General features: G+C 44.6%; 1 protein-coding gene across 1 annotated transcript in view; it reads left to right on the forward strand.

The window, feature by feature from the left end:
* Positions 1-27,937, forward strand: part of afg2a (AFG2 AAA ATPase homolog A) — a 138,154-nt gene that overhangs the window by 22,602 nt on the left and 87,615 nt on the right. Inside the window, exons 11-15 of the mRNA XM_030061797.1 lie at positions 4,735-4,889; positions 11,496-11,705; positions 15,521-15,574; positions 15,943-16,022; positions 22,197-22,323. Of these exons, the coding sequence (XP_029917657.1) occupies positions 4,735-4,889; positions 11,496-11,705; positions 15,521-15,574; positions 15,943-16,022; positions 22,197-22,323 (626 nt within the window). The remainder of the gene's footprint in view (positions 1-4,734; positions 4,890-11,495; positions 11,706-15,520; positions 15,575-15,942; positions 16,023-22,196; positions 22,324-27,937) is intronic.

Raw genomic sequence — 27,937 nt, forward strand, 5'->3', positions numbered from 1 at the left:
TTTATTCTCCAAGTATGCGCTGGCTGGCAGAAAGCCTAATGTCTCAACAGAAAGGAGATCGCTTTTTTTTTTTTTTTTTTTTTTTTTTTGTCCCAGGGCTCCGGATTGACTTTTTACATGGTTGCACACATAAATTAGGAGCACCCAATTTTTTTTTTTTTTCACTGTGCCTTTTGGCACCGCCTTAATACATTTTAAGCCACACCTCTTTTTTTTTTTGTCAGTTCTCAGACCTTTTTGTAATCTCTTAACGCATTATGTAAATGATCCCCTTAAGATCCATAGACTCCATAGTTTGGGCACTGTAGATACTTATTGAATCATATCATATTGTTCATATCTGAATAGTAACTATTTCATTGTTGTTTTATTTCTGCTTAAAGTTGGAGCTACCTGAGCCACAGAAATTTGACAAGCCATTCTTTGCGAAAGGCAGAAATTTTGGGCATTTTGAAGGAGGCCGGCTCTGGCTCAAAGTCGGATGAGGCCATCTCAGATGAAGATTTCGGGTCAGGGTTTGGCATCTTAGGACCGAGGACAGGGGACACAGGTGGAATGGTTTCTTCTGCCGATAATTGGCTGGGCCTTTTAGACAGGTGGAACAGGCACCACAGCATATTTATTGATGAAAACATAACTAAAGGTTCTCTTCATTCTGAATTATCATAACCTTTACATACACAAGGAAAGGCCATTAGCATGCTCTCTTTACAAGGATGCCCTGATTACTATACATAAATACAGTTATAAAAACAAAATGATGCGTATAAATCAGTAAGAGCACTCGCATGTGTCACATGCTCGACCAGAATGGCCGCACCCTGGAGCCCCGCGCTCAGACGTGACGGAGCACATTTGTTTTGATTCCCCACAAGAAGTCATGGTTTTATCGATGGCAGCCGCTTCAAAGTCCAGTCGCTCATTTCACCATCATTACATGTGGTGTCATCACGAGTTGAACTATCTGGGAGGATAATGTTTTTTTTTTTTTTTAATTCTGGGGTTTAGTTCTCTTCATACCGAGGGCCAATTTGGTGCAGGGGTCAGCGGAGGTGACCCCTGAAGAGGAGGCCCTGATTTGGGGGAAGGTCTGTTTTGGACCGGCGTAATTAGGACCATCCCTGTTGAAAGACCGCAAATAATCATTCTGCTCCTCTCTGCTCTGCTCTGCTCTCCTCTCCTCGGCCAGTATCAACTCTGTTAAATGAGTTTTCCCTTCTCCTTTATACCTAGTTTGTGCCCTGGTGTGATGTTTTGCAAATGTGCATTCTTGTACGTTTAGGGGGCCCCTTATTCTCAATTCCCTCTAGATCTCTGGCGAATTTGAAGCATTTTGGAAAGAAAGAGCGAAAGAAAGAAAGGGGAAAAAAAAAAGGAGTCCACATAAGGTTCAGATTAAATTGTGTTGTGTTGCCTCTATTTTTTTTTCCTCCCTTCCCATCGGATGTTTTCATAACTAAACCAAATGTGTGCTCGGAGTCAGCCAAGAGCAGTCAGGAGAGAGAGAATCCCTGAAGCAAAATGTTAAAGTCACATCATTGAGTCGAGTTTCCGCTGCCCTCCGGGCGTCCAGGCTGGATTCAGAGCTCTGCGGCTTATGAACCCCATTTCCCCTCTGGTCAGGCTGCTCCTTTGCGAGTCTTGACATTACCGCTGGAAACACGCTAGATTCACTGCGCACGGTCGCAGATGATCCTGGGTGAGACCTTTTATTAAACGTTTATCAGCTTTGTTTTGCAGTCCTCGGGGCTTGCATGCCACCATGCTCAAGTAGACGCTTTACACTAATGCTCGGCCCATATTTTACAAATAAAAGTTGTTATATGCATGTCCAGTTTCAGGTTTTGGGTTAAATAGAAAACAACTGATGCAGAAATGCGGAATCTGCAACAATATACACCCATAAAGGAAAAGAAAGTCTCTGCTCTCATGGAATTTCATCTTATCTTGACTTAAGAGAGAGCCAACAGGGGCAGAAGTTCTTTTAAACCATGCAATTACAAATGCTTTGAAGCACGCTGTGGCAAATTCGACTTCTTTTGACCGAATTGAGGAGTTGTTTCTGTTTTTTTAATCTTAAACAAACACGGCAGTTTCTCAAGTACGTTTTTTTTTTTTTTTTTTTCCCCTCTGCCTTATCACATCTTACTCCACTGGCAAAGCGGTTTGCGTCCTCCACCCTCACAGGAGACGGAGCTGCGGGTGTCGGGTTAGTGCATACGGCGCTGTGGCCGGTGCTCCCCGTCTCCCTCCTCCCCTCAGCCTCCCTCCACATCCTGTCCCGTCCCTGCCTCGTCCCCTTCCACTTGGACCAGATGTTTTTGTGCGGTCCGAAGCACTAACGCAGAAGAAGAGCTGGAGGAGCCGCCAGGTGGATGGATGGGATGTTGAGACCTCTTGGGGATCGAGAGAGAAAGAGGGAGGGTGGACGGAGAGAGAGAGAGAGAGGGGGAGATTGAAAAAGACAGAGAGGGACAGGCATGGAGGGATCGTATCCTCCAGGGAATGGGGGACTGGGGAACACATTGACCCCGGAAACCCGCTCGAATTGATTGTGTTCCCGTCTCCTCCTCTTCTTTTCTCCCCGTCTCTGTCTCTGTCTGATCCTCGCCTGGTCGGACGGGTCTTGGAAAATATAAACAGGATGCAGTCTTGTCTGATCGTAAATCCCCTCTCGTCTGCTCCCTGGCCCCCAGCCCTGGCCCACGTCCGTTCCCCTCCAGCCTCGCCACCCCGACTCCCGCCCAGATCCCCGCTTTCCTCCCCACTTCAACTCAGAAGAGGAAGCCAAGAGTTTATGTGCTTGTGTGTGTGTGTGCACATGTGCATTGGGAAGGGTCGTGCGGCTATACTGTTACCCAACTCCGACGATGGAAACGTGGTTGCGGCTTGGTTTTTGTAACTAGCAATCATTGCCCTCATTCAGCGTGTAATTCACTCAGAGAAGACCTGTCCTCCCACCTGTACGGGTTAACTCTGCACAGCTGGCCACAAGCTGACGCGCACGTGGGCTTTTTCTGCACCGCCGTCGCTCCACTTTTTTGTCGTTCTCGCACATTCTTTTCCACTTATTTACAACTGATTGTGTGCAATATTGCAAACAGACCCACCTACACACCCTTTCTGTCATTGGAGGTCATTTGAATTGGGGGAAATTACAAGCTGAAGAAGAAGAAGAAGTAGAAGAAAAAAAAAAAAGATCCCCTTGTGCAGTTGATTGATGCACTCAGCAACGTCCCTGAGGTCAGCTGGTCTTTGTCAGAGGCTGATTTGTTAATTCATCACGCCGGCCGAGATTTCGTACGTCCACTCGCCGCTCTCGTCGGCGGAAATCAGCAGCTACCTTTTTTTTTTTTTTTTGCAAGAACCATCGGTTTGTGAGGACGAGCGCCTCCTGTTTAGCGCACGACGGCCGGCGTACCGCGCATGCGCCGCGGCTCCGGCGATGTTTTATCTCTGGTCAGGGAACGCGACGATCCTCCTCCCGAAGCGAAACACAAATCAGACGGAGCAATTCCAAGAAGGCGCTGTGACTGAAGACACGCTCCAGAGGAACGTCCTCGATCCATCTTCATTCGCCTCCTCGACGTTGATAACAACTCAAGTGGGTCTCAAAACAGAATTCCTACGACAGGAAGTCATTGGTCTGAATCTGTTTACTTGACTGAGAAGATCTGGAATGATAAAGGGAATGAGCGATGATCTCTCTTCCCTCAACAGCTGGGAAGCTTCCCTTGAGCAAGGCACTTTACCCCAGTTAAAATCTAAAGTTAGGACACTGCTTTAATCGTTTGGTTTGATTTCTTCTTCGCTTCATGCTTCACAGTCATGCTTTGTGTCCTTACCTTGTGGCCCATACAGGCTCTGCAGACTCACTCATCACCTCAGCTTTCCGGCGTTTTCTCTCTCGGATCAACCCGTTGTGACCTTTTCAGTTCGGTGCATCGCGGGCTCGCCCTCCATACTGACACGTCGGTGTTTGTCTCGCTCTCTTCTCGGCTCTTGCTCTTTGTTCAGAGGCTGACGTCGGTGTAGCCGAGGGCATTCAAACCTTAAGCGCTTAAAATTGCACTTCCCATCCCTTTGGACCCGCTCGCCTTTCTCCGCGATAATGCAAGCCCAATTATTTTCGCCGTCAAAAGGGGAATTAGTGTTCATTTTGAGATTTGCATTCATTAGGCATGTATCATCCCAGCGTGTACAAGCCTGAATGTTTTGAGTAAAGAGTTGGACCGAGTGAATGCGGGTTTGGAATCAAAACCCTCAAGCCACAACAACACTAGCATTGCTTGTTAAGCAAACAAACACCAGTTTCATATCCCTTCCTTTATCCCCGAAGACATCTCAAATCACCATCTTTCCATATCCCAACCGCCTAATTCACTGTTACTATTATAGCATCTGAGCCTGTATCTTCCTTTAAGACACGACCGAGAACTTGTCGGAAACTTGAGGCCGGCTTGTTTTTGAAAAGTTGCATTTGACTGATGACTTGTTTTCAGGCTTTTTAAACTGGAGTGCTGCTGATTCATTTGTTGAGACTCCACTATGGTTGCAAACGTTTTCTAGAGCCTGGCTTAAGTCTAAGTGTAGATCTAAGTTGAGTGATTTGTTGTGAGGTGTTTATTTGCGACTTATTACCTCTCCTTCCTCCTCGGTTTCTCTGCTGATCTGTTTCTGTAATGACAATCACCAGTGAAAGATGTGCTCTTACTGTGAACTCTCCCTGTGCAGGTTTGCACGCTCTGAGGCGAGCTCTGGGAGGCGGCGGCAGACCGTCCGACCAGCAGCTGATGGGCCGGGTGACCGTCACTCTGCAGGACCTCCAGTGGGCGATGTCTGTGGTGAAGCCCAGCGCCATGAGGGAAGTCGCCATCGATGTCCCAAAGGTATGTCTGAGTCATGGAAAGCCGTGAAAAGTCACAGACGGGGAAAATTATTAAGTTTCCCAGACCTTGGAAGGTTATGAAAAACGACAGATAGTGCAAACGTTTTGGAAATGACGTCAAAATTTTTTTTGTTTTACTGGTGCTGGTAGAGCTAATTACCTCAGAAGGAATAATCACTCCAATTTAACAAATTTCCTAAATGCAGCTGGAGGCTTGCTTGTTAAAAAAGAATATGAGTCTTTGAATTGGTTATTTAAAACAATGCATATTTATACCGTCGGTAGTGACAAATTCTGGTCATGGAAATTGGAATCGGGCTTTACACGTCATACATCAGTCATATACAAAATGCATGCATGAGGAAAAATTACAGTCAAGTGACGCCTGACTTGTGAGGACTTTCAGCACCTCATTATCGGAGCTTTAAACATCACTCGTAATGACACAGTCGACGTTTAGATGCTATATGTTTGTAATTATCATTAGTTGTGTCTCGGTTGCGTTCGACCCTGTAATGGCCCTGCAGAGACTGTTTTGCATCACGCGATCTCTGCCTGGTTTAAAGCACAAAACAAAAGACGGACCAAAACAGCGTCACCACTTAACTCCACATGAAAGAAGAAAAAAAAATACTCGTCAACAACAGTTCTCATCTGGCATGGAAGCTGTGCCTCCCTTTTCCCCCTAATGCACATCCACAAATCCCTTAACTACTCTCTGGACCGCTGACCACTGAATCACCGCCACTTAAAGGACGGGGTCAGGCCCGGGAAGAGTGGAAACGACCCCGTGGCCATTTTACCCTCTCCTGAAACGGAGATGAATCACTTTGCTCTCAGCGGATAGGGAGAGCGAGGGAAGGGAGCGAGCAAGCGAGAGAGAGAGAGAGAGAGAGAGAGAGAGAGGGAAGGGAAGGAGGGATGAGAGGACAGCGGTGAGACTGCAGGATGTTTTGGAGTTTGCATGTGCAAGACATAACGGACAGGAAGAGGGCTAACATCATCCTCCACCGGTAATTGAAAGCAGATCGGGTCGCCAGCGGTTCCTGCCAGCAACCAAAAAAAAAAAAAAAAGAGAAGGAGAGAAAAAGAAACGTCCTTCCTATCCTCCATCACCCCCCCCTCCTTCCTCCTCCCCTCTTCTCAGCAACACTGTACACTGAGCTCACCCAGAGACGTTCAGTCCTTGTGGCCGGTTCCTGGAAACAAGAGAGGAGAGGAGAGTTTGAGTTTCGGATTTTTTTTTTTTTTTTTTTTCTTCTTATCCCCCTAGCGCAGCTCAGCTGAAAGGCCAGCCGCAGAGCCCCGGACTTGATTATATCCACATGAGTGCAAACATTTGTTTCTAATCCATTTTATATAAGAAACTTCCAGTGGTGCCGGACGAGTACACGCCTCGAGTTCCCCGGGAACGTTCTCAAATCACATCTCGAGATTTTCTATTTGCCGGATTATGCCTGTTGATTTACATTATATTTACATGTCAATAACTGGAATGTTTATTTTGTGGAGATTCTCCCTTGTTTGACATTCCTCCTCTTACCCACAATCTTTTTTTTTTTTTTTTTTTTTTAAAATACGCATCTTCCACTGTGCAGTCTGTCTTTAATATTTTGATCTGGCAGCTGCGTAGCGAGCCAGCTATTCCTCCTCTTAAACTTCCTCCTCATCTCTCTCCAGAGGTTTTGTCTGAGAAGCCCCCCCCCCCCCCCCCCCCCCCCCCCCCCCACACACACACACACCCTCCTTTCAACCCCATCAAAGGGCCAGAGCCTGAGAGGCCCCTTGTAAAGTTCAGAAAACAACAGTAAAAGATAATAACTGGGTCTCACACACAAAAAAAAAAAAAAGAAGAAGAGAGGGAAAAGGAGGAGGAGGAGGAGGGGGGGGGACACAACGCAGAAAGGTGAGTCAAAACATTGCCCTCTAATTCCACAGCCGCCTCATTCATGACAAAAAAAAAGCACCTTGCAATTAATGTTATTTCTTTATTGTTATTTTTTCCGGTGCCACTATTTTGTCTTGCAGGAACTTCACAAAATGCAAAGGAGGTGGAGCGGGGAGGGAGGAGAGGGGGAGGGGGGGGGTGCAAATTGCGGTGCTGCACCTCTGCTGATTGATTTGTGCCCGGTAGGCGGATGTTGTCGGTAAACTTCGGGGGGCTGGAGGCCTTTCGCGTCACCCAACCCGGGTCAGAGAGCGCTCACAGGCACTCCTCAGCGTTTGTTTTGATGCACGCGGGGTGCCGGGGTTTGGGTGGGGTTCAAATTCACATCAGGACAAATTCACATCACGCCGGCTCATCTGGAGATGCTTCCTTTGTGATCGTCAGAGCCGTTTATCATAATGTTCCACCTTGGTGTGTACAGCTAAACCCAACCATTTAGCGCTCCAGGCAGGTGAAAACAAGCGCCACACTTCGTTGCAAGTACTCATCAGACCATTTTAGTCATTTTGACACATATAGCAACATTGAGGCCTGTGTAAATGTGCCAAAATAAAAGTGTGAGACAGCGTAAATGATAGCTGCTACCTGCACCGGTTTGGGAAATTGATATCCGCTCAAAACTGTCTCCTGAGCTTTTATATAGGACTTTTTCCATAACCTAGTGCTACTCTTTTCTGTCAGCGCTCTGTTTTCACCACTCTCTCTCTCTCTTTCTCTCTCTCTCTCTTATCTCTCGCCACCTGACTCATCCATCGCTCCGTCAGCTTCGCTTTCAAGTTCAGGTTCAAGCTCAAGTTCAGTCGGCTTTATTGGCGTGACACTTGGCGTGTATTGCCAAAGCACAATGGTAGATTTAAGAGACAAAGAACAAAATGAACAAAGGCAATTGAAATGATTGACAATGTATCCAATAACAGTCATTAATACTGTAATACTGTTAACTCAGTGCAAGTGTTCAGAGCGTTGTTATAGCACACGAGTTGTAATATAAGAAAGGCGTCCATCGGTTGATCAAAAGGGAAAATTAATGACTGAACAAATAAACAAATAAATTCAGTGCAGTAGCAGATGGTAAGCATCATGTTTGTCTTTTTTTTTCCTGTGCTTATTCTCATGTCGTTCATTTTGTCTATACTCTTTATCTCTCTCTGATCCTGATTTCACTTTGTTTGCTTTTTGCCTTTTGCAGTGAGCGTTCTGCTTCCCTCGCCTCCTTCCGGCCTATCTATCTCCTCATCTCTGCAACACTCCTCTTTGCCTTCCTCTTCCACCTCCCCTCCCTCCATCTCTTTCTCTCTCTCTCTCTCTCTCTCTCACTCTTAGCGCTGTCCATAAATTGTTCGGTATTTACAGTATGTGGCCAGACGCCAGGTTTCCATTAGGTGCTTCGTTCCCCGGAGACGGCGCCGGTGGCCTGGGATGTGTTACCTCAGGATGGAGGGAGGGACCGGAGGGGGATGGAGAGAGGTGAAAGAGAAGTTGAATAAAGAGAGAGAGAGAGGGAAAGACAAGAGTGTGATGCACAGAGGAAAGAGCGAACGATAAAGAGAGGGATATGTAGAAAGAAAAGGGTTGGAGTAGAGAGAAAGAGGGAACGTCGGAGGAAAAAGATCGGAGGGCAGGAGGTTGAGAGTGTTTGGGAGGAAAGCGTCTCCTCTCCTTATCTGCTTTATCTCCTCCGGTTGTACGCCGCCGACCTCTATCCCTCCCTACATCCCTCTATCCCTCCTTCACTTCCTCCCTCCCTCCCTCCCTCTGTCAAAAAGACAGCTGTTGGCCGACTCCCTCTGTTGTTTTACGCCCCGTCCAGCGTCTACCTGATTCAACACAAGCCCTCGGCTCCTCCGTCGCCTTCCAAATATGCTTTTATTTCACTTCTCCTCTCCCCCGAGCTGTCATTAATCTGGAAGAACTTCCCATTCCTCGCAATTTGCTTCAGTGGCCAGAAAGCTAAAAGGTCCCGTCTGTGGATTATGTGAGCAACACCAGACGTCTACGTGCAATCAGAATTTGTTTGGTCTGTTGCATTTATTGTTGGCGATGTGTTCATGCTTGAGGTAGCGCAGGCCGGGGTTGCATGATTTTGCATGATGCTAGGCACCAGATGAGGTTAAGTCAGTATATCAGGCGAATAAAAAAACTGAAGTTAAGGTCGTCTACCCCAAATATGATGGATGTGATGCAGTTGGTTTGACCCTAATTCTATCTAATGCGACCTTTTGATTGGATTCCAGATGTTTGCATCATTATTATTCCTCTTATTATCTTAGGGTTCTGTAGAGACTTTTATACTCTAACTAAAATCTCACCACCGTGCAGGACTTGAGCTCAGTGTAAACAGATTAACCTGCATTTCACACCTGCACTGTGAACCTGCAACGGTCCCGGGTCATGTCTGGCCTCACATTAGCAGGGGTGAACACTGTGATTTGTGCAGGCAGGATGATTGACAGGACATTAACTGCATTTCACGTGGCCAATCACCACCTCAGTGTAGCTTTAACCTATGTAGTGTGATGCATTACCAATAAATCACAGTATTCAGGACGGACTCTGACTTCTGTTAGTGTCGTAACGTGTGAAAGCAGTGTTAGTGCCACATCATGGTCTAAATGCTGTTTCAAGAGCTTCTCCTGCACAAAAAATCTGAGGGGAGCACTAAATTGTTTGGCTTTTTTTGAATGAAAATGGTCAAATTTTGTAGATATAGCATACTGGTATGAAATACTGGCAACTGGCACCGGTTAACAAATGATCGGTCAAACCCTAGAATACCAGTGTGCTATTAACCCTTTGGCGCATAGTGGTCACTACAGTGGACAGCTGTTTAAAAGTCATTTTCTCCTAAATGCAGTGGTTTCTATTGCATTTCAGCTGTTAGAATGCTCTCTGCCCCCTGCATCCTTAAAGAAGTATGGAGACTCACAAAAATGTTCATGTCCTAAGAAGAGTAAAAACACATAAGAAAAAAATCTTGACTCAGGCTTTCATAATTCATGCATCAAAGGGTTAAACCAAACCCTTCTGTTGTATCAGTGAGTTGTAGCATCCAGAGTATCTGAAGTATCGTAATCCATTGGTTTACAGGTGCTGGTTTCACTCAAATATGACACGGTGATAAAACAGTTTTAATAGACCGTGATAGGAGAGAATGTGTTTGTTAAAGAGCTGGTAAACCTGCCAGTTCATGCTTTGGCCTGCTTTGATTCTTAAGGTATCTCCATGCTTTGAATGATAATCAGCAAAAACTTCCATTGTTAGTGCAGTTTGATGATAAAGGTGCAGGTAACTTACATGCAGCTCTACAAAAACGTAATTGCACGTAGGGTGATGCAAGACTGCAGGAACTGTGATTAGTCTACCTGACCGCTTGGTATTTCATCATCATCATCATCATCATCATCATCGTCAGGATCAGCTTTGGCTGTTTTACACTGAGAGTAAAGACAACAAGAGACAACACGGGCTGAAGAGAGAACAGCTGTCATGTTAATTTCATTATCACTAAATTCATGGTAGAGATATCTCCATGCATCAGTTTGGACACTGGCAATGTGTCTGATGTTGGACTGCTTCTGTTTTTATCTGTGATTTTTTTAGCACGAAATTAAACTAAAACATGGCACAAGCGTTGGTTTAGTATTTCAGCATTTACAGTATGCACAGACTCACCTGCACAGAACGATAAATACTGCAGGAGGCACCCACATGTACCACCAACATGTACCACATATCACTGAGGCGAAGTCTTTGTCTTTGCATGTCATCTCCTTCCTCTTTCTTTTCACTGTGCCTCTCTATTAAAGCAGAAATGCCCCAAAAATACACGACAAATCCTGTAACATTGCTAACATAGCTTTGCGGACTTGGTTTGACTCAGAAGCTTAAATTTGAATTTGATGCTACTATGGTCATAGTTGGTTTTGCACAGCTTTATTGGCCACAGACCACATTAATGCCCCTTTTCCACCAAAAAGAACATGGTGCTAGTTCGGTGCTGGTGCTAGAGCCGGTGCTTAACTGGTGCCAACAAAGAACCGGTTTGCTTTTCCATCGGCCAAGAGCCAAGCGGAGCCGAGTCAGAGCCACGTCATTACGTCATCGTAAAACGTGATCACGTGGGTGTACGAGACGCTCGCTCGGAATCACAACAACAAACATGGACGACCCACCGTAGCGATGCAAATACTGCTTGTGTGTTTACAAGCCTACATTGTGGTCCAGAGGCGAAAAACGCAATTATTGCCGGCTACCCATCATATTCGTGGTTGGAACGAACGGTGAGTATGTTTAGCTTTACATTTATAGCGTTCGCTGCTCCCGTTTGAGTCTGTAAGCCCGCCCACCAATGATGCGGTGGGCCGCGTCATCGGTTCTTTCTCTGGCTCTCTTTAGCCCCTGCTTGCCGTTGGTGCTTGCTTGGAACCGATTTGGAACCAGTTTGGCCCGTGCTTGGGCGGTGGAAAACCAAAGAACTGGTGCTAAGTCAGGCACGGGCTCCGAACCAGCCCTGGAACCAGTTTGGTGGAAAAGGGGTATAAGTGTCAGAGAATCTCATAATTGATTTTCAGTCGTACTTCAGCGAAACAGCATGTCTCTCTACGTCTCAAACTTTTCCCTCTGGCCTTTTTCCTCTGACCTTTCGTTCCCTGTGTTCAGGTCCGCTGGTCCGACGTGGGCGGCATGGAGGAGGTGAAGCTGAAACTGAAGCAGGCCGTGGAGTGGCCCCTGAGGCACCCCGAGGCCTTCACCCGCATGGGCATCCAGCCGCCGAAAGGAGTCCTGCTCTACGGGCCGCCCGGCTGCTCCAAGACCATGATAGCCAAGGCCCTGGCTAACGAAAGTGGGCTCAACTTCCTGGCAGTCAAAGTGAGTTGTTGTCATCGAGTGAATTAAATTTACTCGGCACGGCACCTCTGTTCACCCCGTCTTCTGCAAGATGAAAAACGAAGCATATTTAGATTTGTTTTTATTTATGCACAGTGGGTAAATTCAAATCAGAGGGGCTGCTTGGCAAGGAGCCTGTTGTTTCCCCAACTTTAATATAAAAATATGCACAATAATAGAAAAATGCACAGCAGGTGCATCTCATATAACTTCTTCTGGTTGGTTGCTCTGCCAAAGACTACAAGCTTTCAGATGACTTCATGAAAACACAGGGATGGCCGCACACCAAAAGACTTATTCACAAAATTATGACAAGGCTTGACCTCAGGTTTGCCACAGTTTTGTTTATGGACAGCATGTTGGAAATATGTTTTTTTTTTTTTTAAGTGCTGCATTTTTTTTTCATGCACTCATTTTTTTTTGTAAAATTGCTAGTTTGTGTTAACTGGGGTTTGTTTTAACATGCACTCACTTCACAGGTCACCACATATAATTGGTGATTGCTTAATTTCAAAGTGGAAGTCATTAGCTATAATGCACGTTTTTCAGTTGATCATATAAAGGATAATAGAAATAAAATTAATTTCCTTTACAAGTTCACATAGCAGGCAGATTCTGTCTTCCTCTGGTTTACCACTGAGCCTTTTTGTCTCTATAGCTAGAAGCAGGGAACCAGAAATATAGTGTATTATGCATATTACACACACAATCTAGACATTTGCTGTATCATTTGCCGTGTGTGTGTGTGTCTCTAATAGATATTTCCTGATGACCTGGAGGTGGTCCGGCTCTCTCCAGCTTCCTTTGCATGGCTCCTTGTCTGACCTTTGACCCTGTGTTTGTTCTTTCTCATTCATCACCCCATCCTCTCTGCCTGCCCCCCCCCTCCCCCTGCTGTCGCCAGTGCCTCCGCCTGTCCAGGCCTGGCTGACAGAGATTGATTGATCAGCCTGTTGAATTGTTGATCGGTGAATATTATGAAAGCATGTTGCTATGCGCGCCTGCAAGGTGCGACAGAAGCGCTCGGCCAACTTTTCGAAGCCAGCGGCAAATACTGGTGTGATTTGCAGGCTTGTTTTTTTTCTCTCTCTTTCTTTTTTTTTTTCGTGTTACGTCAGGATGATGTAACTTGTAAATGCTTGTAAACATTTTTTTTTCTTTAACTTGCAATTACATGCACAGTTGAGGCTTATCCAGACCAACTTGCAATGTGTGCAGTAAAAGCAGAACCTTATGTGATATTGCCACTTTTATAAGCAACCAAATGGAACATGGAAAGTGCAGTTTGACAGATACTGTCTAATTCAAAGGGATTTATTTCAGTTCAGTGTAATTCAGTTCAGGACAGTTCAGATGATGCATTTTAAGGTGCAAACTATAATTGAAAGAAGGCACATGAGACATACTGTATATAACATTTGTATTTTTATATTTGTGCCTTGAAAACACAATTCTACATTCATGCATTTGTATATTTGTGCTATTAAAAAGCACAAAGGGCAGGTATAAGTGTGCTTCTTATAGCTGAAATTATAATATTTTATACTCGCCCAGTGTTGGAGATGTCAGGAATCTCTTACAAATGTTTTTATCTCTTGTACAAAAGTGTTAAAAGTCTATTTCAATCTTGTGCAGTGCTTTTCAAGTCATCAAGGAGAGAAGCAGAACTGTATCTGTTTAAGGAAAGAATGAATGAAAAAAAAAAAAAAAAAAAAGTCACATCCGCTCCCTCATGCTGAAAGCCTGTTCTCCAGCATCTGCAATAACAGTATCAGGTTTTTCCAGTGCAGCGGTTGCTTTGACATAGATACGTTATCCAGATTTAAATGTGGACACTTTAGGGCTCAGCCTGTTTCCTCTGTGTGAAAAAGCCCTATTATCATCTTGTCAATTTCAGTTTCCTCCCACCTCAGCCACGCAAACACACACACACACACACACACACAACCACACACACACACACAACCACACCATGCATCCATGCATGTGCACACTTACCCACACACACACATGCACTTGCACGGTCAAGCCTGTGTCTTTACAGTGTGAATGGTTTTAAAAGGCACCGTGTCTGTGGCTCTGCCAGAGAGAGAGGAACTCGGGATTAATGAGTCAACCTCCGCACTTTACTGCAGGAGACAAAAGGGCTGGGAGTGAAGTGTCGTCTCCTCCGTCAGCCCAGAGGTGTTGAAAGGGTGGATTGCAGGGGGAGGAAGTGCCTTCTGAGCACCGCCTGCAGGTTTATCTGCTGCTCAGGGAGGGAGAGAGGAGGGAGGGAGGGAGGATAGGAGTGAAGGAGACAAAGAAACATTAAAAACTCAGAAAGACAATGTTGTCCCGTTCTCATGCCTCCGTTTGGTGTGGCTGCACACACTCGATGGGTTCGTGACACGCCACACACTTGTGGGTAGTTGTTCCCGACCAAATGTCATAGATTCAAGTTAACAGCGCCAACACGTAACGCCACCAAAGAGGAAGCAGTGGAGGGTCAAAACACACCCGTTAAAATGTTTGTAACACTCTCCAGATTGAAAGGCTCCGTAGATTTCCCCCTTGAAGTCCCACATGGCCTCTAATTCCTGTAAAACTCTTAAACAGTGACATCATCCTGCACTCGATGGATAAATATCCTCTCTCATGCACCTCAAACCACTTCAAATAAAATTGTGTTTCTCTCCCAAACTGTTGTCCTGTTGGTTCTGCACTTGGGAATGGTCGTTCCGGGCACCATGTCCTGCCTAAACATCCTGTTTCAACAGGAAGTACGTCAAATCAGTAAAATAAGTCCATTTCATTGGGTGTTTTTCGTCCAGTTCAGCATCCCTCAGGCTCTTGTTCTTTACTGGATTCTTACCGTCTGATCATGGAAATAAAAAATAAATAAATAAATAAATAAATAAAAGTCAAGGGAATAAAAAGGTTATGTTCATATCAGCCATGGAAATTCAATATTTTAGTCATGGGAATTCAATTTTGTATTTCAAATAGAGCGGCAACTCTGAAAGTGGCCAGTTAGGATAATATATTAATAAAATGACCATCTGTTGTCTGCAGTCTGAATTCAGTTTCACTTAAAATTGACTTGGCTTAACCTTAATTTAGATAGATAGACAGATAGATAGATAGATAGATACTTTATTCATCCCGAAGGAAATTCACAGTTTTCAGCAGTATCCACAGAGTACAAGATTAAGTAAATCAAAAATAAAGAATAAGTAAATCAAAAATAAAGAATAAAAGATGACCCTCGAGATCTAAAGATCTAAGTACCCAATGTGCAAAAAAAAACAATGTGCAAAAAACCAATAAAACCAGTGTGCATCGATGTATACAATGTGCATAGATGTGGGCAATGTGCAAATTTACAGTATAAACAGATGATAAATAAATAAATAGCACCCAGATGATAAATAGATGATAAAAAACCAATAAAACCAGTGTGCATCGATGTATACAATGTGCAAATTCACAGTATAAATTTAAATTGTATTGGCTTAAGCTGTATTGGTTTGGGTGTTGGAAGAAATCTGTGCAGGGCAGCTCGGCCCATGAGGGGGGAGGTGGCAGCAGTAATATTAAAAGTAATAGTAGTAGTAGTAGCAAATGTTGACGTAATTACACAAGTTGTGGTAACAGCGATTATAGTAGCAGCAGTCGTAGCAGTGCTATCGAGTGCTATAAACATCACAACATTCGAACTCAGTAGTTAATGAACACAATAAACATTTCAAGATGTCATCATGTCACGTTATCGATCCAGCATTTCCACTCAGTGTCTCTCAAATTCACTTTTTCAGGGGCCGGAACTGTTGAGCAAGTACGTCGGAGAGTCGGAAAGAGCCGTGAGAGAAGTAAGTCCTCCCAGTAAAGATAATATTCATATTGAATGGTGTAGTTGTGCTCAGGTGAGGAAGCAGGAACAGGACTGAAACCCCAACAGTGTTAGATTTGGTGTTTTTTTTTTTTTATTTGTCCATTAGGGGTTGGGTGAAAGATCCTAAAAATAAGCGTAGCACGGGCCACTTCCTTGACTGAGGGGGTTTTGTGGTTCCTCTATAAATTGCTGTTTGGTTACTTATGACATTAATGAGTGTTGTACTTCCTGTGTGTGTTTGTGTGCAGCACCGGTTTTAATTAATCGGCTATTAAAGATCTGCTCTGTTTCTGCTCTGTCTTGGCCCGCTCTGCTTTTCCGGCATCGCTCTCATGCTGCTCGCAGGTGTTTAGAAAGGCGAGGGCCGTGGCTCCCTCCATAGTCTTCTTCGACGAGATCGACGCCCTCGCCGGGGAAAGAGGAAGGTAGGTTATTTCACTTAACGCCCGCCCCTGAGCGAGCTCTTCAGGAGAAAAGAAAAGAAAAGAAAAGAGACCGCAAACCCGTGTGCATGACTCAGTCACCGCCTATGAGTGGAAATGCGCATTTCCTCCCCCGAACGTTCCTTTGGCTCCTTGTTCACTACTTCTTCTGTCTTCGGTTTTACTGTCCAGCGCTGTTTTCAACGCCGCCGTCATTCATTGTCAAGTCATGACAAACGTACAGTCTACTGGAATGAATTGAATCAGGCCCGCGGCCCGCCTCAGTTTACCGGCAGTAGCCTGGTGTCACACAAAGACCCGCTTATGAATGGATGGCGCTAACATCCCAAAAAGTCTGCATGACTGCACTATCAAAGGCGGCGACTCAGTTCCCATGGTGTCCACTTAGACTTTGGGGCTTTTCGTTAACGGCGCACACAGAATACAGTCTTGTCCGGAGGCGCTTCAATGGGATGGCACTGGGAACATCTGTGGCTTAAGGGAAAAGGGGAGAAGGGAGAGGAGGGGGGGGGGGGGGGGGGGGGGGGGGCAGACAGAGGACACAGACTGGAGGCACACAAACGCCTCATTGTGCCCTTCCACGGCAGATGGGGAAGGACAAATATGTGGCGTGCTTCCTGGTAAACCCGTCGATGAAACTCAATGTTGTAGGAAGGAACACGCAAAAGGATATCTGGGTATCCTCGTAAATATTTTGACATTGACCCTCGTTCCGGAGCCTCGGATTCATTCCAGGACCGAAACATACCGCGTTACCTTCCTCTGTTTAATCATCGAATTATGATTTGTGGAACAATGTGTGTATCGCAGATGCAACGTTCTGTGGAAAAGATGAGATTACACACACACACACACACACACACACAAACTCATTTTTATGTGCAGTCTCATCTTTCCTGCTTAGAGTCGGACCAGCATTCAGTTGACTTTAACAGTGCAGATGTCCATAAAAAAAAAAAAAAAAAAAAAAAATCCAACCCGATGTTTGGAAGCTTTTTGAAACCTTTTGTTGCCTGAAAATGAATCCCAGTAACCAAAATATGTTACGTTACCAAAAGGTGACACCCAGGCCTCCTTCCACTGTCTTGTCTTTGTCCTTCACGGCAGATGGGATGTTTTCGCCTGGGCGGGGCTTTAAATAGCTGATCTTTGTTTTGCAACCCTCAACCATCTGTATTATTTGCCGTTATTGAGTTGGATCAGCCATTCAGTCCAGTGGACACTTGTTGACAAGTGTCTCTCAGGGCCATGAGTGTATTCATCTCCTAATTGAATCCAGTATGAAAAAGCCTTAGCAAATGTCTTATGCACTATTGATTTATTTCAGGCTCATACGATATTACTCTACATTTCATGTTGTGTGAATAGGATTGCAAAATTCTGGGAATTTTCAAAGTTGGAAACTTTCCGTGGGAATTAACAGGAATTTACAGGAATAATCTGGAAATTTGCAAAATTGCATGTTAGCCTATAAGCGGGAACTTAATTTAGTTGAAGAAAAACCATCTTGCAGCATAATCCTGGTTAAAACAAACAGATTTAATGCAAATTCAGTTGAGTTTCTGCCCCGCACTGCGTTCCTCAAAGCCATGCACAGATCATTTCCAGAGTCCTGCACATGGCAGCAGGACGACTGAGGCCACACGACTCGGCCTCCATTTTAGTCCACAGACGACATCCAGTCAAGAAGGTTTTGATGATATGACTGGGGTAAATATATTTGACCTATGGTATTTAGGTTAAACTGGGAAAAAATAAGTCAAAATGTGTTTATGCAGTAGCTGTTTAAGAGGCTATCTATCATGGTGCCAGCCAGCTCAACTGTGATGCTGGTTCTTCTGCCTTCTGCTCGCCAGTTTTCATACAAATACAGTTTTCATACAAGAATGTAGGTTATAGTTTGATTTAGCTGCTGACTGAGGAGTGTTCATCTATTCATTGAGCCAATTTCTATTCATTTATCCACCATCAGTCTTGAAGGACTGAGAAAAAAAATCTACTCAAAATAAGTCAAAGTCAAAAATGTCACTAGTTTGCACGCATGTCTGCTTATGACGAAACAAAATTTCCAAAATTCCCCAGCTGAACTTCCCATGGAAGGTTTCCGGAATGCTTCCGGAAATTTACCAGAAATTTTCCGCCCCTTTGCAACCCTGTGTGTGAACTGGATCAGTCAGATGAAGTCATATTGGTGGGTACCAGCATTTCTGCACAGTCACAGTTTACATGAGGACTGTGCATGCAGTAGGTCGACGCAAGAAGAGCTGCGATTGGTCCGTTTGGCTGCTCTGTACGTCTCCCATCATGCATTTGTTCATTTTCACTCATCGCAAAAACAACATTGAGCCAATTGGAGAGACATGAGCTGCAAATTTTGATTGCTAATATGCTAATATGGACAACACCTCATCTTCAGATGATTAAGAATTCCAGATAATCGCTAAATTCATGGCGAGAAATTTCTGAAAATCTCAGTTTGGACACCAGAAAATACGTCTGACAGTTTCAGAGAATGAAACGACGGTTGCTTTAGTGCAGAATTACTAAAAACTCCGCTCTGCCATCTAGAGCTGGGAGTCTTTGGCCACCTCAAGATCCGATTCGATTACGATTATGAGGGCAGCGATGCGATTATAAAGCGATTATCGATGCATATTTTTATGATTGCCATTGAATCATTTTTTGCATCATTTTTCAGACATTTTTTTTTTTTCTGTGCAGCAAATAAAACAAGATGTATTTGTAGTGAACTATGATTAAAAAGAATGCTAAATAGATTAATTTACTGTTATTTACTGTGATTTCGTGTTGCCAAAATATTTCGGTGTTCTGTGACACTCACTTACACACTGTTTGGCTCTTATCCAGCTCTTTTGTCCCTTCCTCTTCATAAAATCCGAAAGGTTTCCAAACACTCGCTTTTAATGCAGAGGTTGCCGGTGTGATGTTTCTTTCAGCTCGTTCAGCCATCTTCCCGGCTGGTCGCTGCTTTCCCACACTTAGGTTCCGCGATTTTTTTTTTTTTTTTTTTCGCGATGTAACTGCCCGGCTAGACGCTGCTCATATGCTTCAATTCTGCATTTTTTTAATCATTTCATAAGCATCGATTATTGAAATTAACACATCGATGCCGGCTCGCCCCACGTCCGCATCGCGATGCATCTAAAAATCGATTTTTTTCTCCCACCTCGACTGCCGTCTGAGCGTTTCAGTGGACGGTGCACCAGCTCTCCAGTGCAGAACTATAAATGCTTTCCCTGCAGCACAGCCACGGTGCAGTTTGATGCAGAAGCCTTAAGACGACAGCTTCTAGTCACCCCTACACACACACACACTCCTCACACCTTTCTTTCACAGTGTGATGGATCTCGAATGTCAGATGTGTTGCGATCCGGGCCGACGCCGAGCCGCCGAGCCCCAGCCCAGTGACGCGGCGTGGCGGGCGAGCTCGCCGGCGCACTGCGACGGACGCGAGGCTGGACCCGAGCCCCGAGGGCCGCCTGCCATCGCAAAAATGCACTTAACGGCGATCCATAAAGGTTATTTATTGGCCTTCGCTTCCTGCCATGTTTAATCAATGAAGTGGCTCACGCACGCCGGCAGGAATTCAAAACTGTTGACACAACCTGGGCCTCAGACAGCCTCTGCCATATGTGTGTGTGTTTTTTTTTTTTTCCCTCTCGAGTCAGGAGACGAGAAGCACCTGTAAATCTGTCAGCCGACCTGCCACAAGTCCAAACCCGGAGGAATGAAGGAAAGGACAGAGAAAGAAAGACAAGGAGTGATCCGAACAAATGAACAGATAGGGGATGGAGGAGAGACAGGCGGAGGAGCGAAAAGAGACGGCGAGGTTTGGACGGAGACTGAGGTGGACAATCAGAGAGAGGAACAGGAGCCAGGGGGATGATTGGAAACAGGCGGAGTGATGGATCGCGAGGCAGAAACACTGAAATGTGGACGCGTTCACGTTGTGAAAGACCGGGATGGGCTCCATTCCCTTTTTTTTTTTTTTTTTTTTTTTTTTTTTTTTTTTTGCTTCATTCAGTTCCGAATATTAATTTCAGTGTTATTTCCACTTTAACAGCGCAGCCTCACTTCTCCAAAAAAATATTTTCAATAACAGGTTTTTTTTTTTTTTTTTTTGGCCGAGGGAAAAGTGTTGTCTCTTCCCAGAAATTTGAAATTGAATTGAAATTGAAGCGGCTGCAGCTCTAATAGGCGAGCCTGAAAAGAAAAGGGGGAAATGATCAGGAGAGAAAAGGGAGAATCGTTGAGCCTGAAAAGGACGGTGAATGAAAGAGAGAGAGAGAGAGAGAGAGAGAGAGTAACATTTTGATGAAAGGCAGAAACCCTCTCGAATGCTTATTCCCTCCCATTAGTCCCATTACTTCTTTCTTTTTCTTTCTTTCCCTCTCTTTCTTCTCTCCCTACCCAGTTTTTCCCTCTTTCTCTCTCCCTCTCTTTCTCTTTCTCTCTCTCTCTCTCTCTCTCCCTCTCTCGCTCCCCCCTCTCTCCATATCTCAGTGACAGAGCTCCTTTGTGTGCCTCTGCGGCCTTGTCTCTGCTAATGACGTCTGGCACTTCCGCTGCCCCTGTCAACAGAGTGTGTGTGTGTGTGTGTGTGCGTGTGTGTGTGTGTTTGAGAGGATGGCTGTCTGCACTGGGCTATGGAAAATAACCACCTTGTAATGCAGTGTCTAACACAGAGATGGATTTCTTGAGTCAAAGCACGATGATCATGGGATTTCTTCTCTCTCTCTCTCTCTCTCTCTCTCTCTCTCTCTCTCTCTCTTTCTCTCAACCGTGAAGCCGAGTGGAAGACGGCGCTGCAAAATGACCTGCTTCAATTTGTTTGCATTTGTTTTTCTTGCGCTTTCGTCATGCAAAACGTCTCTAAGATATCGCTGATTATGAAAAAAAAAACTTTAGTGTCAAGGCGGTGATGCATCTCACCGCTGAATTTATGGATTTGCAGCCAAAGCAGAATTATGATAATGGAAGAATGTGCAAAAAGAGTGTCAGGGGCAGAGATTAATCACAAGCCACGAGTGAATACTGAAGAATTGGAGAGTCGTCGTTCTGATCTGCCAAATAAAGCACTAACATGCTCGCGCTGCTGAGGGATGGGGTGACGGTTTGTGAGGTATCGAGAGGGAAATCCTGAGGGGGGGAGTTGCGTCTCTTTGGGTGGTTTTTGCTTCTGCTTTATCGTGGAATTTGGGCGACAACTGGAAAGTGTCTCCGGAGGCGGGAAGTGATGAAAAGTTCATTTACTCGAGTGTGGTTCGGGTCCATTTTTCAGCTACCTGTGGAGAGTTTTCATTTGCGGAGACGTCCTTTTTTTTTTTTTTTTTTTTACTGCACAAGTACATTAATCCGACAGCTGTAGTTGCTACTGTAGTTACTTTTCCATGCGAAACATCAGATGTGATGCATTGTTAGTGCGGCCTCGCCAGCAGTGCATGGAACAGCCATCATTAGTTCTACTCAGGGAAAGGATTCGGGCGGTTTTTCCACCGCCGCCGGCCTCCGTGAAGCCGCGAAGCCGCCGCGGGCTCCTATCATCCGTTTGCGCGTCCGTCCATCCATCCATCCCTCGCTCGCTTTTCCAACTATCACTCACTCCCTCGCTCGCTCGCTCATCCATTACTTGCTCATCTCCTCTGTTTCCATCCGCCCTTCCTCTAGCCCTCTGCTGTCTTTTCGCTGGAACTTTTTCCACTTTCTCCTCCGTTCGTTCCTTGTACGTTTATGTATCTCCGTCCTGCCACCCTTCTTATTTTTTTTTTTTTTTTTTTTTTTTTTTTTTGCACAATAAAAGCAAAACATCAGAACAAGAATGAAATAACAATAGATTGTGCAGGTGAGATACGGAAAACCCCGAGGGGCTTATAAGAGAATCCCACCTCAAAATTTGATAAAAAAAGAAAAAATGTCAGCAAAGCAACAAAAAAGAGCAAAAATACATCTGTCGCCTCTGTCCCTTCCTCTCTCTCATCCATCCATCCATCTATCCATCCATCATCTCACCGTCTCCATGCCTCCCTTTCCCTCATTATCCACCTCTCTATCCGTCCACTCGTCAAGCTCATCTCTCTCTTTCCTCCTCCGTCCACCCCGTCACTCATCCGTCTGTGTTTTCGTCCGTCCCGGCAGCTCCTCGGGCTCCGGCGGCGTCGGCGACCGGGTGCTGGCTCAGCTCCTGACAGAGATGGACGGCATCGAGCAGCTCCGAGACGTCACCGTGCTCGCCGCCACCAACCGGCCCGACATGATCGACAAGGTAAACGCACGCCGTCCCTCTCTCTCTCTCTCTCTCTTGTCCTCCCTCTGTCCCTCTGAGCTGTTGTCTCTCTCCTCCTCTTGTGTGCGTGATGGATAAGGTCAAAGGTCGCCTCCTCTCGCCTGTTTCCTCTCTGGATGGGTGCACACCTGCCACAGAGAGTCAGTCGAAACCGAATCGCAGGTTCACATTAGCATCTCAGTTCTGTGTCTGCACTCACTCACACATATTTATTTTATTGACAATGCCTGCAGATGTGAACGAGTAAGAGAACTGACTTCTGCATTTTCAGTGTCGTCATGACATATGCACTCGGCAATAATCACTCTTTGCATTTCTAATTTTCTTATTTGGTATTTATAACTGTTATCTTTGTGTAGCATTGCTTATCTGGTCTTTCAAACCCAGAAACCTTGAATCTTTTTTGCATTTTTTTCAGATTAAATGCAATTTTTTCCCCCCTGCAATTTATTTTTGATGTTGTTATCCACCCAGAACCCTAAAATCGACCAAGGTGAACATTACCCACTTTTGTTTTGAAGCATCCTCCTCCTCCTCCTTCTCCATCGTTGGAGAAGTTTATCCAAACTTGCTTGTTTTTAGGTTTGTTTGAGGTCTGTTCGATATGAATTTGGGTGGAAACAAATAACTTGTTTCTTATGTTGCATGGACTTCTGTAACATACAGGTTCCCATCAATGCTCAGGTTTGCAAAGGTCTGTTTTAATGAAAAAACTGTAATGAAAAAGGAGCAAAATCACTTCTGATTCAGGCCAGTTAAAACATACAACAGGTGAGACGAAGTGCCCTCTTTATTTCTTTTCTTTCTCTTTTCGCCCTATACTCCACAACAGGGTGAGAAAAAGAAGTTCCTGCTCTCCGTCTTTCTGTTCTCCTGGCTGAACCCCCCTCCCTCTCTTCTCTTTCTTTTTCTACCCTTTTATCTCATTCTCTTTCCTCCTCCCATCCACGAAAAAGCTTTCTTTAGTCCCTTATCCGCCCATCTCTGTCCTAATGAAATTTCCTGAGCGCTGATCAAAGCCGGAGCCTGGGCCTTGTCAGAAAGGACACAGGAAAGGAGAACGTCCTGCCGCTCCTTAAGCTCCGACTCGGGCAGGCGTCTGCTCTGTCTTTCTTCCACTTTCCGTCTTTGTCCCTCCTCCTCACCTTGTTTTAATCATCCCTTCATATCTGCCGCTTCCTTAAGGAAGAACCTCATTCCAAAACATGATAGCCACCTTTTTGTTAAGGGTCATGACACTTAACTGCAATGACTGCTGACATTAAAATAACACTGGTTATCGATCATTTGAAAAAAAAAAAAATCTATATCAAATGTTAACATGTTTTAGAATGGACTTTTGATGAGTTCATGGTTCTTGTCTAAAAAAACAATGATATTGATATCTTCCTTATCTAGCCTTCCCCCTAAAAACTTATCCTCTGACTTTCCCAAACTGTTCTGCAAAGATATTTCTGGATACATTTTTTTTTTTTTTTTTTTTTTTTTAATTTTTACCATCAAGCTTCCCATGTGGAACTACGAAAGGAGCATCAAGAGTTCATGCATCTGCAGCAGTTTAATGTAAACTGGTGCTGGGGAATTGATCCATGGCTGCGGAATGACAACCACTTCCTCCACCTCTGCAACTGGTTGCTGTCTCATTTCAAACTCCATTAGTGGTACAGATGGGCCTGGGGGGCTGCCGCCTCTGTGTGTGTCTGTGTGTGTGTGAGAGAGAGATGCATAAAGAGAGAGAGAGAGAGAGAGAGGGACTCTGTTAACAGTAGGTAGGGGGTCAAGCCCCTGGCTGGACAGATGGGAAACCCCAGGCGCCCTTCCACAGCCCGGCCCCACTCTCAGGAAGTGGTCTCCTGGGCAGCTGAGAAATCAGATTACCTCTGCTTGCCTGCACCCCCCACTGTGTGTGTGTGTGTGTGTTTGTGTGTGTTTGTGTGTGTGTTTACCAAGTCTCAAGGCATTTGAATGAGACATGTATGAGCCACATCGGGAGAGGAAGCCGCCAAATGGAGGGGACATTTCCAGGGGCCTTCCCCTTCACACAGATACCACACTCTGAGATTGGCACCCCACTTAAAAACCCCCAACCCCCCCCACTGGTTTTGAGCAGCCCACCCGCCCACCATGCCACCCCTTCACCACCACACCGCCCCCGCCCCGAACTGACAGCTCACACCGGAGATGGGCGGGCATTTCCATACCAATGGCAGGATATGATGAGACAAATGAAGATTAATGGGAGGTTTTGGTGTCAATGAAGTCATTGTGGGCTATTGGCGGGGCAGAGGAGGCTCCCGGGGGCCGCTGCTGTTTGAGGAGCAGGGTGGGAGGTATGGAAAAAGGAGGAAAGGGGAGAAAGTGGTGTGTAGGCCTGCTGTCCATCCCTCAGCTGCTGCTACATCCCGCTTGAGAGTTAAACACCAAACGATGCCATCGCTGTCAGGTGTATCTCGATTCGTCTCGGTCATCCACGTAGGAAGACGTCCAGGAGAAAATTCAATCTGGTCGCTGGATTTCACTCTTTGGGTTTTTTTTTTTGCGTCTAATCAGCTGACGAGAGCCGAATCTAATCAGTCAAGGTTATCAGGCTGTTTGGATGAGCGGCCAAACGTCCTCAGCCCAGAGGCAGATTGAATTTTCTCTTGGAGATCGCTGCGCGGTGAAAACCTCCTCCTATCTTCAAAATGTCATTTTTTTTTCTCAGGAAATAAGAAAAACAGGCTCATTTTAAGCTCAACCAGCGAGGTTTGACTCAGTTTCAAAAGCCCCAGGGTTGTCGACTTTTTTTTTTTTTTTTCCTCCACCCATATAGGAGCAACTGAAGTTAAAGCAATATTTCACTTAGTTTTAAATAGATGGGTTATTGGCACTTTACCGCCATGTCAAACATAATCAGAGTTACTCTCTGAGATCACAAGTGGCTCTGACGAGTTGCGTTTTTTTTTAATGTCCCATTCAACTGAATGAAGCCAATGAAAACAGCCTCAAGAGTTACTTTAACATGTTTACGAACCTACTCCACTACATACCCTGCCATTTAGACATCAAATTACTTTTTAGGAATCTGTGTATTTCATCTGCACTGCAAAAACGCAAAATCTTACCAAGATTATTTGTCTTATTTCAAGTCAAAAATGTCTTATTTCTAGTCAAAATATCTCATTACACTTAAAATAAGACATGCTCACCTCAGAAGTAACTTGTTTTTAGACAATTGTCTCTTGTTTCAAGTGAAAATTTGCTTGAAACAAGTGAAAATTTGCTTGTTTCATTGGCAAAATTTGTCAGTGGAAAAAGTGAAAATTCACTAGAAACAAGAAACAAATTTTGCCAATGAAACAAGCAAATTTTCACTTGAAACAAGAGACAATTGTCTAAAAACAAGTTACTTCTGAGGTGATCATTATTTCATCATTATTTTAAGTGTAATGAGATATTTTGACTAGTAATAAGACATTTTTGACTTGAAATAAGACAAATAATCTTGGTAAGATTTTGAGTTTTTGCAGTGTGAATGGCATCCCTGCCCTGTAGTCCACAGTCCAACAACTTTTTCGGTTTGCTGCAAAAATGTGAACCCCAAATTCATTTAAAAATCCTAAAACTTTACACTAAACACCTTTCCCATACACACTAGTGGGTCGCTGCAGTCGTTCCAGGGCAGTTGAAGTGCAGCCTGATGCAACTCGCTCACTGAGATAATCTGTTCTTAATCTGCACACACGATGTCCCGCGACTTCCTCTCGCCTTTGTACCGCACCGGTGACAAACACAGCACTGATAGCAATCGTATCGCGTCTGATGATGCGGCTGAATTGCGTGATGACACAATGCCACCGGGATGATTTTGTTCTTTGGCACGCACAGACACACACAGCCTCCTGTCACCCTTGGCGTTGCGCAACGACAAACACACAACACGTGTGGGTCTGTTACGAAAAAAATGTGTAAGGAGGTGTACAACCTGTAATCTGTACACACACACACACACACACACACACACACACACAATGTCCTCCACAGCTTCTATAACACTACATTTGTTTTGCAGCAGTGACAAATTCATTCATTTATTCAAAAAACTTAATTTACTTTTGAGAATCATTTGCGTTCTCACTGAGATTCAGTTAAAACCAGCTTTACTAAAATGACCTAAATACATAAATATATTTAAGTTTATAACTGTAATGTGGCTCGTGCAGATGGTGCGGGGACAAATGGAACCGGCACAGTCTGTTCCTCTGTATCATGATGTGTCACTGAACACACACACACACACACACACACAAACACTCTCTCACACACACACGTCCCAGAAGAAACTTCCTGCACTTCCTCTTTTCTTTGTATTGTGTCAATCAGCCGAGCCCACCTCTGACCCGGCGTGACCGGCCGGCGGTGATTGATTAGTGCCACCAGGAATATTTAGCCAGCTTGTTTAGGAGGAAGAGACCCGCGAACCCCCTGTCACTCTGTTTGTAGAGCTGTCACACACACACACATACACACACACTTCCTAACAAAATGTCCTTTTTGCAGTTTGAGGCCTGTACCCGACTCCGAATTTCCTCAGTCAGATCAGGTTTGGATGTTCATTGTGACAATTTGACTATTTTATTTTATTTTACTTAAATTCATAGACTTTCTGGTAATTAGAAAATGCACAAATTGACACAAATTTCAGTTTTAGTCATTATTCAAGCAGTCATAATCCATCATAATCAAATGCAACAGAGGCATTCGAACATGTGTTTTAGCATTAAAATCTATAAAAAACTATTGATGGCTGCATAAAGATTTCAACCGGCAGCCAATCTGAACCGCCGACACAGAATGCCAGAGCAACGATACAGCAACGAGGCATTTTTTACTTTAATGAACCTCTCATAACTTACTTAATCTATACATAATAACATTAAAAAAAAAAAATTATCAAGCAAATCAAATGAGAGCTTCTCAGCCAGTTTCTGAGATCGATGCCTGTCAGGGAACAGCCTTGTCTTAAACCCCATTTTGACTTTTTTTATTTTTTATTATTTATTATTTTTTTGTTCCTACCCCAGTTTTGTTGTTGTTGCTGCAAATCCATAGGCAGCTCAGTCCTGGGGAAAGATAGTGTTGGTTTGTTGTTCCACTGAATAGCCTATTTGTTTACCCTAATATGTGCCGGGCTTCATCCCTGCTATCAGGAGGCGGAGAGCTTACAGTGGAGAAGATTACTAGCAGATGGGTCTTTGTTTGGGACCAGAAGTTACCAACCGGGCTCTTATCAGATCAAGGGCCGAAAACAGATGTTAGGCCATAGAATTAGACTCGATAGAAGGGAAACATTCGCACCAGGCCCTCTTCCAGTAAAGTTAAAGAGGCAGCATTTCAGATTCAGGCCATTTCACCACCTATAAACCACATAACACACATAAAAACACACACATAACAGTATAACGTGAAAAACTGTGTTGCCCCCCTTTCCAGACATACTGACACATTTTCTCTGTAGCTGTAGCATGTCAAGGTTTATGCATATATATTAAAAATATACATTAAAAATCACTGCATTACAAAGAAAGTGGCTGTTTTTTCTTTATTACAATGC

Source organism: Myripristis murdjan, chromosome 10 (genome assembly GCF_902150065.1).
Source record: "Myripristis murdjan chromosome 10, fMyrMur1.1, whole genome shotgun sequence".
NCBI lineage: Eukaryota > Metazoa > Chordata > Actinopteri > Holocentriformes > Holocentridae > Myripristis > Myripristis murdjan.